Genomic DNA, 18269 nt, shown 5'->3' with positions numbered 1-18269 from the left:
TGCAAACAAATCTTAGAATCTAAAAGTATCACTTTTTAAGAAGGTACTTTAAATGCAGAAATACTACAAAGAAAATATAATTAACACCTATATTCTCTTCTACCAAGAATTGCGAACTAATTTTAACAAGTTTTCTTAAAGTTTTCCCCTTTTCAAAAGAAATAGAATATTATAGATTCTTTTAGACTATTTTAAAATATTATAGATTGCCCTTTAACCACCATCCCAGTTCTATTTCTCCCCATACCTCTCCTAAGGAGTACAGCCTTCTACTCTGCTTTTTATACTTACATATACACATGTACCTTGATTTTTAATGCATACTTGATTCTTACATCCATAATACTGGCTCTGTTTTCTTCCCACAATAAGATGTGGCCTTGTAGATGCTGTTTGGTTTATGAACGAGCAGAGCATAATATCTGGAAGTATTCCTTAAATATATATGCAGATTATTAGCATACATTCTTCCAAGATGCTGGTATAAAAAGGCAGTGGCATAGCAAGAATTGAGCTGCCTCTATATACAAGCAGGACCCTGCCAATGTTGAAGATGTCACTGGCAACTCTGCATCCATTAGTAAACCAAGGGGCCAGAAAAGGCCAGACCAAGATATACTGCATCTGCTTCTGCTCTGTGGAGTCATCTCACTTCCACGATATCCTGTGTCTTTGGCTAAATAAATCATGAATTTATAGACGTTTTGGAATACATACAAGGTCTCTGCCAGATAATCGTAACCCATTTGAAACTATTCTGTTGGTGTCAGAAGTGGGACATGCATGCAGAGCCCACAACCATGGCCAGATTTTGGATAGGGATCAGAACACCAAAGCAGGGAACAGTGAGTAAAATATTCCTGATACATGAGAATTTTTGTGGGAGGAGCTGAGTCAAATGCAATCCATACACTGTTCCCCTTGTTCCAACCATTTGGACCTGGTGTATAATAAAAATGGCTGAACCAAGGGCAATGAGACTAAAGCGTAATTCCTAGAATCTTACGTGAGAGCAAAAGCAATGGCTAGGACTGAAGATGTCCAAAGGGAGCTGAAACCCCAAAAGAGAAAATATCTGATGTTCGAACCAAAACCTGTGGATTCCAAAAGGATGCCCTGAACTGTGTTGTTATTGTTGTTAAGTGCTGTCAATTCAGATTCAACTCACAGTGACCCTATGTACAACAGAACCCTGTCCTGTGCCATCCTCACAATTACTGCTACGTCTGAACACATTGTTGCAGTCACGGTGTCAATCAATCTACCACATTGAGATTCTTCCTCTCTTTCGCTGACACTCTACTTTACCAAGCGTGATGTCCTTCTCTAAGGACTGGTCCCTCCTGATAACATGTCCAAAGTAAGTGAGATGCTTCCAGGGAGCATTCCGCCTACACTTCTTCCAAGACAGATTTGTTTCTTCTTCTGGCAGCCTGAGGTGCATTCAATATTTTTCGCCAACACCATAATTCAAATGCATCAATTCTTCTTTGGTCTTCCTTATTCATTGTCCAGCTTTCACATACATATAAGGAGATTGAAAACACCATGGCTTAGGTCAGGCATACTTTGGTCCTCAAGTGGACAGCTTTGCTTTTTGACACTTTAAAGAGGTCTTTTTCAGCAGATTTGCCCAACGAAATATGTCATTTGATTTCTTGAGCGCTGCTTCTACGGGTGTTGATTGTGGATCCAAGTAAAATGAAATATTTTCTCCATTTATTATGATGTTGCTTATCGGTCCAGTTGTGAGGATTTTTGTTTTCTTTATGTTGACGTGTAATTCATACTGAAAGCTATAGTGCTTGATCTTCAACAGTAAGTGCTTCAAGTCCTCTTGGCTTTCAGCAAGCAAGGTTGTGTCATCTGCATATCACAGGTTGTTATAGAACTAGATATCGGAAAAGGTAAGCCGGGATGGTGGAGGTCCTAGGAATCCCTAGAGCCGTAGTGGAAAAGATGGTTGGTAATTTGCTGAAAATAAATGATAGCTGCTAAGGTTTTAGACATGAGAAGAAATGAGAATGGGCTGAGGAATGTTTTCATGCTCACTAGCCAACTGTACACATAGAAGTAATAACAATACAGGGAAAATATGCAAGGCAATTATGCCAAATGTTTTACATGTGAGAAGAGGTTAAGACAACAAAGGTAAGAAAGCTCTGACCACCAACATTTACCTAAATGATGGACAGTTAGAAGACTGGTCTCAAGTTGCAGTTTGTAAACTAAGAAATTGTTTTTAAAAAGTGTACACCTTTTACTGGCAATGATGCCCTTAGAACTCTGGGATTTGCTCCAGTTATCTACACTCCTCCACCAAAAACAGTGTTCAGAGGGTCATGTCTCAGAAACTATTTTCTACTTGGAACAGACACCATCTGAGTGGAAAGTTTAATAGACTTAATTGAGATGGGAAAATTGCATTGATAAGTATACAAAAATGAATCTTTTTTTAAACTGTTTGAAACAAGGGTGAAGTGTTACCTCAATTCAGTTAAGGTGTGTGGATGTTCCGGTTGAACATCTCAGTAGCTGAAAGTTATGTTTCCTCTCTTCCAGGAGGTTCCATGGATCCTAAGAAAGCCTAATTAAAGTGGCCTCAAGACAATGCAACCCAAGTATTAGAGAGCTGGCCTCTGCTTTGTTTCAGATGGTTTTGTTTAGGGGAAGATAACCATCCTGAACTCGAGCCAGCTGAGATACAGGGAGGAGGCTGGCAAAATGCCCAGCTTCTTTAAGGCTAGAAGCTTTGGGAAAATAACTGATCACTCACCTTCTCCACCACGCCACAGTTTAAGACAGTTTAGAATCTTAGCTTAAAGTCTTGGTTTCTGAAGTCTCTGAGCCAAAAACCATTCCCCCACCCATACACACACTTCCTGTAACAAAAGTTGGAAAAAATGCAAAATATGAAGAGATACTAAATGAACAATATTAGACAGAGGAAAGAGTCACTGAGTAAAAGAAAAAATAAGAACAGTTAACATTAGGAGCTCTGGATCTAGAAACACAGGACAGGGATGGAATATGACCGTGGCTTTGAACTCAAAGCTCGTACAGCTGAACAGGATGAGGTGTCTAACACAGGCCTGTTAGATACAACTGTGCAGGTTCCATATAGCAGCAGCCTCAACCTAGATACCCAGGAAAACTATGCCCCCACCTCCCTCACTCCAGGAGGGGTGGCTGGCATCACGCTTGCACAGCCTTAATGAGCAGAGCTGAAGAAGCTGGTTAATAACTAAGAAACTGCTCAGACATTACAAGTGGAGACTAGCCAAACACTTGTCCAAGGCAGATGAAGGTGAACTCAAGGTATCTTGGCTTTCTTCCCCAGGATCACCTTATGCAAATGACCTCAAAATGGTCTGGGACCATCATAAATTGGCAACTCCCTGCCTGAATAGAGATAGCACCTAAACAAGCACAGTGGGGACCTTTGTAATCACCAGCGCCCTTCCCACCTGCAATTCAACAGTTAATTTGTGAAAACAGGTGAATAAACAAACTCCTGTTCCCAGCAAGCAGTCCCATGTCTTGTCAGCCCATTTGGATTTTGACAAAACCAAATGTTATGCATTGAATGTGTCCCCAACAAATATGTGTTGCAATCCTGACCCCTATGCCTGTGGAAGTGACCCCATTTGGGAATAGGGTTGGTTTTGTTATGTTAATGAGGCCGTATCAGCGTAGGATGTGTTTTAAGCCCATCACATTTGAGATGTAAAAGAGGAGAGGAGCCACAGAAGCCAGGAAGTACAGATGGAGGTCAATGCTATACCACATGAAGATCGCCAAGGAACCCAGAAACAGAATGCGAAAAGAGAGGACAAGGACCTTTTCCCAGAGCCAACAGAGGGAGAAAGCCTTCCCCTAGAGTCAGTGCCTGGAATTCAAATTTCTAGCTTTCTAAACCGCAAGAAAATTTGTTAAAGCCCCCCACTAGTGATTATTTCTGTTACAGTAGCACTAAGAAACTAAGACACTCTCCTTGTGGATTTCATGAGGCCCCAACCACAGTTCCTCTGAGACAATACCGTGACTGAGTTTCTTCTGGGATGACCATACTACGACCATGTCAAGTAACACTAAGAGTCCCAGCATTAACACGTTGGATGCATACAATCTTTTTTTTTTTTTGATCTACATTAAATTTTTCAATTGCTGTAGCTTGTTCAATTCTCTATGTGAGTTTTATCTGATAATTTTTAAAAACTCTCTGGAAATGGGTCACGAAAAATCTAAAATAACCATTAATTTAAAAAGTTGGGATATCTAAATGTAATAAAACCAAAACCAAACCCAGTACCGTCGGCGACCCTATAGGACAGAGTAGAACTGCCCCATAGAGTTTCCAAGGAGCGCCTGGCAGATTCGAACTGCCAACCTTTTGGTTAGCAGCTGTAGCACTTAACCACTATGCCACCAGGGTTTCCAAATGTAATAAAAGATATTAAATTTCAGCTACATTATATTATAAACCTAACCTCTTGTTTTTTTTAATAAATTGGTTCTTACGGAACCTAGATATTATTATAAAAATGTTACCGTCTTACAAAAACATAGTACTTCAATTTTTGGGGTAAAGTTTAAAAAGTTGCCTGATGCTTCTTTATATTCACTTTTATTTCCTGACATTCCTAATTAATTTATTTTTAACAGAGACTAAATCAATTCCAAAATAATTACATCTCTCCATTCAAAGGCCTTTAAAAAGTTAAAAGTTAATACTGAACAGACACTGGTGCTCAAAAAAATAAAATACATGTATATTAAAATATTTGAACAGAGTTCAAGGTCATATTTGTATTTTCCTCTGAGACACCAGATGTCCTACATTTGTCTATTACTTGAGGTTCCTGTGACAGCCAGCTTCTGAAATGGCCCCCAGTGATCCCCATTTCCTGGTATTCACTCCTTTGTGTAAACTCCTCCCTTTGAATGTGGGCTGAACCTAGTGACTTGTTTCTAACAATAAACAGCAAAAGAGATGAAATGTCACTTCCAAAATTAGGTTACAAAAGATTGTGACTTCAGTCTTGCTCACACTCTCTCTTGGCCTCTCACTTGCTCACTCTGATAAAGCCGGCTGCCATGTTGTAAGCTGCCCTATGGAGGGACCCATGTGGCAAGGACCTGAGGTCGGCCTCCAGCCAACAGCCAATGAGGACTTGAGGCCCCCAGGGCAACAGTCCATGAGTAATTGAATCCTGTTGACAGTGAGCTTGGAAGAAAATCCTCCCCCACTCCAGCTGCGAAGACTGCAACTTCAGCCAACACCTTGACTTCAGTCTTGCGAGAGATCCAGAGCCAGAGGACCCAGCACAGCCATGTCTAGATTCCTGACCCAAAGAAAGGGTATAATAACAAAACCACTAAGTTTGCAGGCTATTTGTTACCCATGGCAATAGATAGCCAACACAGCTCCCTTGGAGTGGAGTGTTTTGTTTATTTTTCAAAAGATGGATGCCCATGAGATACTGATGGGTGAGAATCATCTGGACCCATGCACTTAGGGGCCAATTCCAAGATGCTTAAGAAAAAAGAATAAATGGAGACATCAACTTCTAAGCTATATTCTAATTTAAACATATAGTATTGACAGTGTGCCAAAATTATTTTTTCATTAGATTAATAAGTTTTCATACTCAAACCAACTTCAAAAAATCAAAGAGATAAATAATCATAAATGCACGTCCTTTGAAATACCTTGTTTTTCTGTCCCTAAGATTTCTAGCAGTCACAGCTTTACCCTGCTGTACCCCAGTGTTCAGCTAGAACATGCCATCCCGCATGCCAAATTCTGGTGTCTCCATAAAAAGGCACCAGGGCTCTTTAAAAAGTAACCGCATGTTTGGGGCAGAATATCTCAAAGAGAGTCCTAGACCCTTGTTGTCACAGAAAAATAAGGATGCTGTCATTGATGTCTGGAGGCAGTGACAAAGGCCCTGGTTTGAAGGGGCTCCCATTGACCAACCTGTGATAATTTGAGCAGCCAAAACACACTGATCATAATTATAGCCAATTAAAGCAAGTCGAGATTACCCAAGGCTGCTAGTTCATTCTGATGATCAAACATTAAGTGTTCTTTAAGAACTTCTGCTCGCTGATACAAATCCACTAATCCATGCTTGGTACCAAAGAGACAAACATATGATCCTTAAATGATGAGCATCTAACTACCTACCATGAGTTGGAGGAGGACCAAGAGAAATGGGTTTGTGGTCTCATGACTGGAAAAAAAAAGAGAGCAAAGCTGCATCGGGAAGGTGATTTGAGCGGAATCAGGCTTTCCAGGGTCTTTGGAAGCTGGAGCTGGGGGTATTGCTCAGGGACACGTGGGCAAGAGCACTGCATCTCCCATGGATAAGGATGAGACTCACAGATGCCAGAAAGCTTGAGGCTTGTAAACTTCTAAGAGCAGCACAAGACCTATCAAGGGGGACATTAGTGGCTCACTGATAGAATTCTTGCCTTCCATGCGAGTCTTGGGTTGGATTCCCAGCCAAGGCACCTCACGTGCAGCCACCACCCATCTGTCAGTGGACGTTTGTGTGTTGCTATGATACTCAACTGGTTTCAGCAGAGCTTTCAGACTAAGACTAAAAAGAAAGATCTGACCATCTACATCCAGAAGTCAACCAATAAAAACCCTGTGGATCACAAAGACCCGACCCACAACTGATCGTGGTGATGGCACAGGACCAGGCAGCATTTCCTTACGTTGTGCCTGGGCTCACCATGAGTCCAGGACCAACTCAATGGCAGCTAACAACAACACAGATTAGCCATGTGAAGTTCTTTCTGGAAGCCCCCAGTGGAGGCAGAGCCAGAGCAGGCAAGGGGCTGCTTTCTCACTTCTAGCAGCTGTTCATCCTGTTAGGAAACTAAGGGGCCAAAAAATGTTACAACTGTTCCTGCTCAGGGAAGCTTCAAACTTATCAGTTAAATTTCTACATCCTTGGCTACATGAGAAAGAAAAGGAATGAATGAATGATCTATTCTCTTCCCCTGTCAATCCATTCCCTACCCAAACACTGCAGGCACAAGGTATTTACATCTTCAGTTTTAACAGACGTTGCCAAATTAGCACTCCAAGTGGCTGGTTCAATGTTCAGGACTCAACAATGAAAAAAAACACTTAATTGCTCAGGACCTTGTCAAAACTTGATAGTCTTCAACTTTTTAATTTTGCCAAACTGATGAGGGGAAAACTGCTAGCTTGATTTAATTCACAGTCTAAAAAGCCTTAAAAAGTTGGGAGGGCGGGGAATAACCTTAAAACAAAAGATGCTTTGCAAATTGCTAATACAACAATCTATTTTGGAAACGGGCAAGGAATAAGTAACAGTAATACCAGTTACTGGGTGCTTGACAATTCATAGACATTATCTCTCCAGCTAAGGAGCCCTGATGGCGCAGTGATTTAGATGCGCAGCTGCTAACCAAAAGGTCAGCAGTTTCAACCCACCAACCACTCCACAGGAGAAAGATGTGGCAGTTTGCTTCCATAAAGATGACAGCCTTGGAAACCCTATGGAGCAGTTCCACTCTGTCCTATAGGGTCACTATGAGTTGGAACCGACTCTACAGCTACGGATTTGGTCAGGTTTTATCTCCAGGTTTGTGGTGTGGTGGTTAAGTGTTTGGCTGCTAACCAAAAAGTCCACAATTTGAATCCACCAGCTGCTCCTTGGAAACCACATGGGGCAGTTCTACTCTGTCTTATGGGGTTGCTATGAGTCAGAATCAATTCGATGGCAACAGGTTTGGTTTTTTTGTTTACTGCAGCACCAAGGCGTCAGTGTTCCCATTTTACAGATGCAGAAAGGGCCAGAACAATTAAGTAACTTATCAAGGTCATACAACGAGTACATTGTGGAGCCTGGATTTGCACTCAGGTCTCACTATGCCAAGGCCCAGGTTCGAATAAAAAATTTAACCAATTTATTCCATACAATTCATCCATGCTAAGTGTAGAATTCTATGATTGGAGTAAATTTAAAAAGTTTACATGACCATCACCAACTTCCAGTTTTCAAAGAACTTTCATCATCTCAAAATGTCCTCTTAGAATGAAGAACACCAAGGTCACACGATAACTATGAGCCCAAGAGACAGAAAAGGCCACATGAACCAGAGACTTATATCATCCTGAGACCAGAAGAACTAGATGGTGCCCAGCCACAACCGATGACTGCCCTGACAGGGAGCACAACAGAGAACCCCTGAGGGAGCAGGAGATCAGTGGGATGCAGACCTCAAATTCTCATAAAAAGACCAGACTTAATGGTCTGCCTGAGACTAGAAGAATCCCGGTGGTCATGGTCCCCAAACCTTCTGTTGGCCCAGGACAAGAACCATTCCTGAAGACAACTCATCAGACATGGAAGGGACTGGACAATGGGTTGGAGAGAGATGCTGACGAAGAGTGAGCTACTTGTATCAGGTGGACACTTGAGACTGTGTTGGCATCTCCTGTCTGGAGGGGAGATAGGAGGGTAGAGAGGGTTAGAAACTGGCAAAATTGTCACAAAAGGAGAGACTGGAAGGAGGGAGCGGGCTGACTCATTAGGGGGAGAGTAAGTGGGAATATGGAGTAAGGTGTATATAAGCTTATATGTGACAGGCTGACTTGATTTGTAAACTTTCACTTAAAGCACAATAAAAATTATTAAAAAAAAAAAATGTTCTTTTAGGCCCACCTGCTGTAAACCCCTGCTCTCATGCCCAGCCCCAGGCAACCACTGATCTGCTTTCTGTCTCTATAGATTTGCCTTTTCTGGATATTTCATATAACACGTTGTCTTTGCCTCAGGCTTCTCCCACTTAGCATAACATATCTGAGGTTCGTCCATGTTGCAGCACGGTCAGTATCTGTTCCCTCTTATTGCTGAGTAGCACGCCATCATATGAATTCATCGGTTGATAAACACCTGGATCGTTTCCAATTAGGAGCTCTTATGAATAACGCTGCTATGGACATTCACATACGTGTCTTTGTGCGGACATACGTTTTCATTTCTGTTGAGCAGATGCCTAGAAGTAGAAATGCTGGATCATATGATAAGAATATGTGTAACTTTTTTGAGAAATGCCAAACTCTTAGGCCAAAGTGGCTTCACCATTTTATATTCCTTCCAGCATCAAATAAAAAATTTGAAGCTGAACATTCCAAAAATGTAAAAGGCTTTCAATTTCACTCATGCACCAGTGAAGGTGTGTGTGTCAGATGTACTTCAGCAGCCGGATTCCAGCGTGAAAAAATTAAATCAGTAACACTGTGTACTCACTTGAATTTTTTACAGTTATCCACAGTCTGAGGGTGGATCTGGCAAAACTCCTGAGCAGCCCTTCGCTCTGTATATACCTAGGATGGGCCAACTGGAAAAACACTGGGATTTTGGAATAAAACAGCCCTCATGACCACCATTCCCCAATGGCTCCTTCGCGCTTTCACCACCCTGCCATGTTGCTACAAGAATTCCTATTTTTCTCACCTGACTCTGGTAGGTCCCTTGTGGTCTACGGCTAGAATCCTCCATCCCCTGGGTTCTTGTTAGTACCTGCAACTCTTACCAATAGATTATAAATAAATGACATTATCACGCTCATTTCTCCCTCTTCCAGGCAAATAGATGTATTCCACAAGACCACACCCAATGTTGAACCCCATGATTTCAACCGGTCACCAAATCCCACCTGGATACCACACTATTGACCACAGCTGTCCCTCTGGCTGCATCTGGTTGTTATTACCCCACAAGAAAATCTGTGGCTTGCTTCTTCTTCAAACCAATTTGAATCCATTTTATAAGATTTCATGAGACATTATAACTGATTTCTAATATCAACATGGTGCTGCCTCCTGCGCTCCATTCAGTAATGTGCTAGCAACTGCTATTACACTTGTTGGACATGGTTTGTTTTCAATAATCTCAGAGTCTTTTTACTTATTTATTGGAATGCCATGGCCCTCCATGTGTTTACTTATTTCTCGCTTGTTTGTCTAGTACACAAAGCATCACTTCCCTCCATGGCTCCAAGAGTACCATAAACATTATCTGCAAGTTAGATAAGAGATAAGAAGGAAGCAGGGGATAGAGCCCTAAGGCATGGCATGGGTGGAGGGTGGTAGGAAGGGAGAAAAGACAAACCCACATGTTTTCCTACTGCAAAGTGCAACCATTTGCTTTTCGGGTTTTTTTTTTTTTTTTTTTTTTGGTTTGGTTTTTGTCAGCTCCAATTCAAAGATAAAATGTGCTTAAAACTAAATATACCCGATCTAGACCCTTGAATCGCCAGATTTCTTCCTACTGGGGTAAAGGAAACCCTGACGGCGTAGTGGTTAAGTGCTATGGCTGCTAAACAGAAGGTCAGCAGGTGGAATCCACCAGGCGCTTCTTGTAAACTCTATGGGGCAGTTCTACTCTGTCCTGTAAGGTCGCTATGAGTCAGAATTGACTCGACGGCAATGGGTTTGGTTTTGGTTTTGGACTAGGGTAAAAAGCCATTTGAAAACTATTTCTAAAAGCAGTTGCAGGGAATCAAGTTCCCCCCCCCCCCCAAAAATTAAAACCATCACCAAAACCCAGCCATCTAATTATCAATTCATAACTTAACATCTCTGCCCTCCTTGGCCTATTTACATACACCAATGCCACAGTAAGTAATAAAACCAAAAAAACCAAACCCAGTGCCGTCGAGTAGATTCAAACTCATAGCGACCCTATAGGACAGAGTAGGGCTGCCCCGTAGAGTTTCCAAGGAGCACCTGGAGGATTAGAACTGCCGACCCTTTGGTTAGCAGCCGTAGCACTTAACCAGTATGCCACCAGGGGTTCCCTGTAATAGACAACCAGTAAAACCAGTTGCCATTGCATCGGCTCCGACTCAAGGCAACCCCATGGGTGTCACAGACTTGTGCTGGATAGGGTTTTCAATAGCTGATTTTTCAGAAGCAGACTGCCAGGCCTTTCTTTTGAGGTGCCTCTGGGTGGACTCAAACCTCCAACCTTTCAGCTGGCAGCCTAGTGTGTTAATTGTTTGCACCACACAATGACTCCTGTTTGACAAAGTGCCTACTAATCTCCAAGCAGTCTTCTATTCACTTCAAATACATTATTTTATTTAAATCTTCACAAAGTCCGGTGAGGCAGCTCTAATTATTCTCACTTCACAGATGAGAAGCTGGGGATCAGAGAAGGTCAATGACTCATTCAAGTTGGCATTGCCAGTAAGAGGCAGAAGCAGGATTCAAACTGAGGACCCCAAAGCTCCTGTTTTTTTTTTTTTTTACTCTAAACAAGCTGCCTTCTAGTTAAACTCCACCCCCCCCACCTGTCCCCCGACCCCGTCTCCCACCATGGTGGCAATGGGACCCCATCATCTCTTCATCATCATCAAATATTTATCAAGGATCCACTTGCGGACATGCATTGCCCTTGTTTCCACAGCAACGCACTGTCAGAGAGTCATGGGAGTATCCCGCGCTTAAAAGAAAGCTGCTGCACGTAATGTCCTGTGATCATGGCTCTTAAAGGTGACAGTTGCATGGCTACAGCGGACGCCGTCTCAGGTGGCAGCCTGGAACCTATGGAAGCTGGGCTGAGGACACGCAGGAAGAAATTAAGTCGAGGAGAAAGACAGTGGCTTGTAACCCATAAAGATGGTATGCTTTCACTACTAATGTGTTTGCGATTGTTGCCAAAATGAGAATTTCAAGCCAGGTTTCCACATTAATTGTTCATTTATTAGGAAACAAATCAAGCAATCCAGGGCAGAAAGTAAAATTTGACTGTACTGCTAATAGTTCCCCAGGGGTATCTGGCAATGATTATCGAGTTAAATGACTACATTGCTAACAACTGTAATCTCAAGTCGGTCCCCTAGAAGATGCATGTTTGTTCTCAGTGTACTGATGCTGACGCCACTAGCAAACAGACTAATTATTATCCTCTTATCCATTTGTGTAACTGCTTCACTCTTCTCCCATCCCAAATCCTGCTTGGCCTTGCCATGAACACACTAATCTTAAAAAGCTTTCTTACTATCATTTCTTAGAAAAAATTGTCCTGGCTTATGAAAAAGATATTCGAATAAGGAGGAAAGAAACTGTCTTTATCTAACATGCTTTTGCCCCCGACTTCTGGGCACTGTGACCAGCATGTTACAGAAAAACACACTGGCCCAGCTGGGTATTGGATGTAAAACTTACAGATTGAGATTGTGTTCATGGCTGAGAATTTTCAGATTAAAAGAATACGGGGAACATACTACTGGGATTTTAAATGTATTTTTTGCCCAAACTTGCCAAAAGTTTTCACTAAGATACTTTAAAGAAAATCAAGCTATTTTCATGTTTATCCTAGACTTGGATTCCAATAATTTCTACATTATGAACAATAAGAATGACAAAAAATAGACAACGTTTGCAGCATTCCTGTATCAACAAATGCAGACATTCCCGAGGAAACCTGGGGGGAAAAAAATCTACTTTGAAGAGTCTAGTTAGCATTAAAGTAGAAAGGAGCAGATAGAAATATGCGGAAATCTCCCATCTCCACAAAGGCGTGAGGCTTAGACTGCACCAAATCTCCAAAAAAAATAAGCTAATCCCACTTGTTTAAGGAGCCCGTGCACCAAACGCAGCCAGGTGCTAAGTATCTGCTATTGTAGCTTTGCAGAAGCCGAGCCGCTCAGGTAGAATGGAAAGAAATATACGGTGCCTCAACAGTAGATTTCTTCCCAAACTCCAGGATTGCTTTTCTTTCCCATGTGTCCCAAAGAGCAAACAAAGAAAAGGTGCTTGCTCCTCACACTTCTCTAAATGTTTTAACAAAAGACTGCTGAATAAACACATTACTCATTTAAAAATTGAAAAGAAGTTCTATTCCTGCGGTGAAAGCAACTAGATTTGCATTTTAACAGTTGTGAGCGAGCGCCACCTGGCGGAAGCCTCTGGAACCGGCGCGCGTTCAGCAATGGACAACTTCCAGAGCCAGTAGGTCTCGCAGCCAGGTACCCAAGAACCGAAGAGACCCGTGGTGGAATATTTTTCATACTGGTTTTTCCCCGGGACCCTGAGTATTACAGATGTTTTTACTTCCAGTCAGGCTTTGGGGGCGAGCAATAAAATCTAAGTTATGGATCATATCCGGCTCCCCAGGATTGCTCCAGCGTCCTCCTTCCGTCACCTCACTAGCACGTCTAATACAGACCCCAAAATGAGGAAAACAACTGTGCACCATCTTTAGAATGGTGCTGCGGCTGTCCCTCTTCTCAAACCTGAGAACTCAACCTTTCAGCTTCACAACACCTCAAAAGGAGTGTCTTTGTCGCCCAACTTCGCAGCCACGCAAATAGGCTGTCCCTTCATAAAAAAGTCCCAAATTCAGTCCTCATTTTAGCATCAAGCAAAGAAAACTAACGCCAATTCCAATGGATTCGTCTCTCCAGCGGCTCTTCACCTCAGAAGCAGTCTTTTTAAGGTGACACTCCCCACAGGGCTTTTATCTCTTTCCTCCTTTCCTTCCTTTCTCTTTTAGCGTGATAATATATGGGCACAGCTGTTGCTTAGCAATCCAAGACGAACCTTTTCCTAAGTCCCCCTTGCTTATCTCAGCCTGTCCCTGTGATCCAGCATGGTCACACCAAAGCCAGTCGGTGCCAAGAAACTTCAAGATGATTTTGAACTTGGAAGCATACCTACACCAACGCCTTCCCTTCTGTGCTTCCCTCCACCAGCTACCCTTTGGGGGCTCAGGGCTAGAAGCTGCCCACAGCGGACTTGGGTGATGTGTGAGCCTCCACCACCACCGCGGTGGTCTCCCCGGCCCTCGCAGACCAGCTTAGCTTTAGGGCCATGCCCAGGGCAAACCCCACACTGAGAAACGACATCTGCTCGCCTCTTCCTATGGTCAACCCCAAATATGAGTCACCAAACTTCAGAAGCAGATACCGCACAGGTCAAAGCCATTCATTCCACTCGAAAGGCTTTTAGCAGGGGTTCCCATTTACTCCAGATCAAAACCGCCAGTGGGGAAGGCACTGCTGGGTCCGTCGTCAAGACAAACACCACCACCGTGCCTTCATCGGCTTGCTTAAGAAGGACAAGCTTAGGGGCGCAGAGCGTTTCGAGCAAGTCTGTGGCTTTCTGTATCTCCGGAAAGAAAAGACAAGGTGCCACCGCCCTGGAAGCCACTGTCTGCTGGGGACCTGTCCTCCCCACGTAAAGCGCGCGCAGCGGAAGAAGCTGCCTAGTAGAGAACGCTCCACCCCGGGCGTCGATGCCGCTTCTCTTCTCGCCGCCCCAAACACTCAAGTGACAGATTCCGACAAGTGGGAGGCAGCAAGTGGAAATATTCGCAACAACCACAAAAAGTTACTCCAGCCCCGGGGCCCTGCAGGAAAGTAAAGCGGGGAACTTCGCCAAACGCGGGCCGCCGAGGGACGCCAGTGGCCGGACGCGCTGCCCGGACGCGCCTGGACGCGGCTTCCCGCGTCTGAAGGCTGGGACCCGGGCTCTGCCCGGGCCCCACGCCCCGGCACAACTTTCTGCTCCAGGGCCCGGTGGCGGGTGCCTGGACGCAGCAGGGAGAAAGCGGGGAGCCCGGCGGGCTCACTCACCTGCGGCGCTCTGCCCCCGGGCGCCGGGCAGCGGCTGCAGACGCAGGAGCAAGCAGAGGGCTAGCGCGGCTAGGCTCGCCATCCGGGCGGCGAGGAGACTCAGCCCCTTCCCGCGGGGGCCGGGGCTGGGGCGGGCGCGGGGCGGCCCCGCATCGCCGGCCGGCCGCTGGCTGTGCGCGCCGTTGGGCGCCCGGCTGGCTCCGCTCGGGCTCCCGGAGCCGGCGCCGCTGAGCTCCGAGGCGAGGCGCGGCGCGAACTGAGGCAGGAGGCTGGGCGGGGGCGGGACGCGGGGGGCGGGGGCGGGGGCGGTGTCCCCCGAGTCCTAACGCCGCCGCCGCCGCCGTCGCCGTCGCCGCCGCCCGCCAGGGCGCTCCGCCTCGGTCGCGCACACACCCTCGCGCGCACGCCCGCGCCTGGCACACGCCCGCGGCTGGCACACGCGGGCTCCCCCGCGCACCCTCTCCAGGGCTGGCCGGCTCGGGGCCGCTCGCACAGTCACGCGCGTACACACATCATCCCCGCACCCGCACCCACGGGGTCGACAGGGTCCTGGCTTATCCGCCCCGCGCCGCGCCACGCAGCCTAGCATCGTCTGCCCGGCGGGGGCGCAGGTACTGGGGGCGGTGGAGGAAGGAGGGAGGCAGAGAGCAGCGGTTAGAACTCCCGGTGGGGGGGGGTGGACAGGTGAATGGGGGCGATGGAGGTGGAAAGAGGGAGGGAGCAGCCGTCTGAACTCCGGGTGGGGGGACAAGTGAATGGGGTAAAATCTGCCCGAAGATGGGGCAGGAGGCCGCGGGCGAGGGTCTCGGGCACGCCCTGGGATGAGAATTTAATCTAAGAGCGAACACACACACTCACTCTTAAGGGGGCATCGCTGACAGCGCTGCAATCCGCCTACCGCCCCGCCACCTTATTCACCAACATCTCTCCCTTCTCCCCACCCCTACGCGGGAGGGGGCGCGAGCCGGGCAGCAAGCATCCCCCTCTCTCATGCCACCTTCCCTCCTCCCTTTCTCCGGAGACAGAACCTTGGAGCTTTTTCCTTTTTTTTTCCCAGGTCTGAACAAAGACCTGGTTGGGGCTGCAAAGCAGAAAACCACAGATCAAAGAGGCCAGCTGCCCTTCACAGCCCGCAGGCTGGGGCTCTCTGACTCCGGAGAGCATGGGGAACAGGGGTCGCATGGAGGAGATCCGGTGCTCTGCCAAGGAGCCTGTGGGGGGCGAGGGGCTGGGCACCGGGAGTCGCTCAAGGGATTCACACTTGGTGAGCACTTTGCTACCTGGCGAAAGCCCTCCTTACGTTTCAGCACAGCCCCCATCCTTGTTGGAGTTGCAAGGATTGGATCTGGCTGACTGTGGGGGAGTCCTGGAAACCCTGGTAGCTAGTGGTTAAGTTCTAAGGCTGCTAACCAAGAGGTCAGCCGTTGGAAACCACCAGGCGCTCCTTGGAAACTCTATGGGGTAGTTCTACTCTGTCCTATAGGGTCTCTATGAGTCGGATTCGACTCGATGGCAATGGGTTTGTTTGTTTGTTTGTTTTGGGATGCGGGGGTCCTGTGAAAGCCAGGCACGATCAGGGCTTCCAAAAGTGAGATGCCCCAGGCTCTGGATCTAGTTGCTGTGGCGGTGAACCCAGGGCATCCCTTCCCCAGATCCCGTTTTCCACTAGGGGGAGTGCAAGAGTCCCTTTGAATGGAGACCTGTGGACTCCCTAACCTAACTTGTAATCCTAAGCAAATTTCCCCACCCCTCTCTGCACACCCCCACCATCACCACCTTGAAAGATGAAGGGCTTGGATTAGCCAGTTGGACTAATTGGTGCCCACCTCATGCTCAAAAAAAAAAAAAATTAAATAAGCCACCAGGGAGATTTCTCTTAAGTTTTGCTCCCCAGACTCCTGCCTGGGGAGAATCAGGTTCTCCTGGAGGGAGGCCTAGAAGCTGCATCTTTAACAAGCTACCTGGGAGATTCTTATTAATTCCACAAATATTTATGGAGTATCTGTTCTGGGCCATAGTCTGTGCTGGTCTCTGGGGATGCAGCGAAGAACAGTCCTCAGGGATGATTGAAAAGAAGGTCCCTCCTGCTCAGAGCTAAATGGCCAGCTGTTTCCTCCACCAAACCCTCACCTTGGGCAGATGAGGTTTTAGGAAACCTCTGAAGAGAGGTTTTGACCCATGACCTGTGACCCCGGGCATGGCTGACCCCAGGGAAGAAGGAGTTGCTAAGCCAAGAGCTTGCTGTCACACTTGCAACTTGTCCTGGCTCCTTTCGGCTCCTGCCAATTTGTTACCTCTCTCCAGCTTTCTGGAAAAGTATAAAATAGCAGTTCTCACAGCATTTTCTGGCCTTCTGCTGCTCCTTGGAGCATGCGCCTCGATGCATCCACTCCCTAGAGATGCTATGTAACTCTGCAAACAGCTTCTGGGTCTGAATGGGGCTTGCGCATCCCGGAGAAAAAGCTCCATCCCAATGGAAACCGAACTGGTGATGCTGGCCTTACCTGCCCAGGTGTGAACCCTCACCCTCCGTGCTTCCAAGCCACCCTCCATACCTAGACCCCCCCCCCCCAATTCCCAGCTCAGTCCTCAGGGCTCTGGCATCCAGCCGCACATCCACGTTTGGAACCTGCTGTTCCCTCTGCCTGGAATGCCCTTCCCTGCTTTGTCTGAAGGACCTTAAAGCCTGGTCTTTAAGGCTTCTCTGCGAAACTTTTGCCCACAGGTCCTTCCTGTCCAAGGCATATGGCCAAGGCCACCTGGGCTGGCTGCTGCAGGGGAAGCTCCCACACTGTGGGCATGCTGTTTGGCCCCAGGTTGGTCTCTTCCACAAGACTCAGTTCCCAAAGGGCACCGGGGCACTTACATAGGGCTGCTGGGGGGGGGGGTGCTGGCACAGGGCCAAAGATGCCTCAGGCCAGGCCCCCTCTAAACGGGTTTCTCAGGGAAGGAGCTTCATGGAGAGCTCTAGTGTGTCTCCCACCCCCGCTGCCCAGGAGCCTGAGAGCACCTCAGAAAGGAGAGAACTTTCCCATTGCCTCCAGCAGCCTGGGGAGCTGTGAGGTGACCACACCTTTGCCCCTGGCTCAGCTCAGCGTTGAATTCAGGATCCGTGCAGAAGGAAGGAGGCCACGTGAGCTCTGTGATGGCTGGAAGGGGTGCCGTGGGACTCCACTCTGCAGCCCCTTTCACTTACCCTCTACCACCGTGAAGACTTCCTAGTCCTCAGAGTGACTCTGCCCTTAACCCCATGGGGCCTTGGGTAAGCCCTCTGCTGGCCTCAGTTTCTCTATTTGCACAAAGACGTCCCTTCCATCTCTGACAGCAACCAAGACAGGAGTGTTCAGATGTTTTAGCACAATTCTATTCTAGCACAATTTCAGGACAATCTGAAATGCGGGAATCCTTTAAGCAAATGTGTTGCCTGTCTTCTAAGAGATAGGTGTTGCAAGTCTATGGCTTTGCAGCTTGAACAAGAGACAGATCCTTGCCCTTGGGGACTTTACAGTCTGGTGGGAAAGACTGGACAGAGAGAAGAGGGATAAAGGGCCCAGAGATCGCCTCCACCTGCCCAGCCCCTCTCCCTCCAGTGGGGAAGACATCTTGAGCAAGGCGCCTCATTTATTCATCAGAAATCC

The 18269-nt window shown here is 46.7% G+C and overlaps 1 protein-coding gene across 3 annotated transcripts in view; it reads right to left on the bottom strand.

Annotated features, from left to right (window-relative positions):
• Positions 1-14767, bottom strand: part of PTPRT (protein tyrosine phosphatase receptor type T) — a 1296550-nt gene extending 1281783 nt beyond the window's left edge. For all 3 annotated transcript variants that reach the window (XM_049868705.1, XM_049868707.1, XM_049868708.1), the window contains exon 1: positions 14632-14767. In XM_049868705.1, coding sequence (XP_049724662.1) covers positions 14632-14713 — 82 coding nt within the window. In that variant the 5' untranslated portion in view covers positions 14714-14767. The remainder of the gene's footprint in view (positions 1-14631) is intronic.
• Positions 14768-18269: the final 3502 nt, after the last annotated feature.

Source organism: Elephas maximus, chromosome 25, assembly GCF_024166365.1.
Source record: "Elephas maximus indicus isolate mEleMax1 chromosome 25, mEleMax1 primary haplotype, whole genome shotgun sequence".
NCBI classification, from domain to species: Eukaryota; Metazoa; Chordata; class Mammalia; order Proboscidea; family Elephantidae; genus Elephas; species Elephas maximus.
The sequence above is the reverse complement of the archived record's forward strand: the minus strand, read 5'-3'. Positions and strand labels throughout refer to the sequence as shown.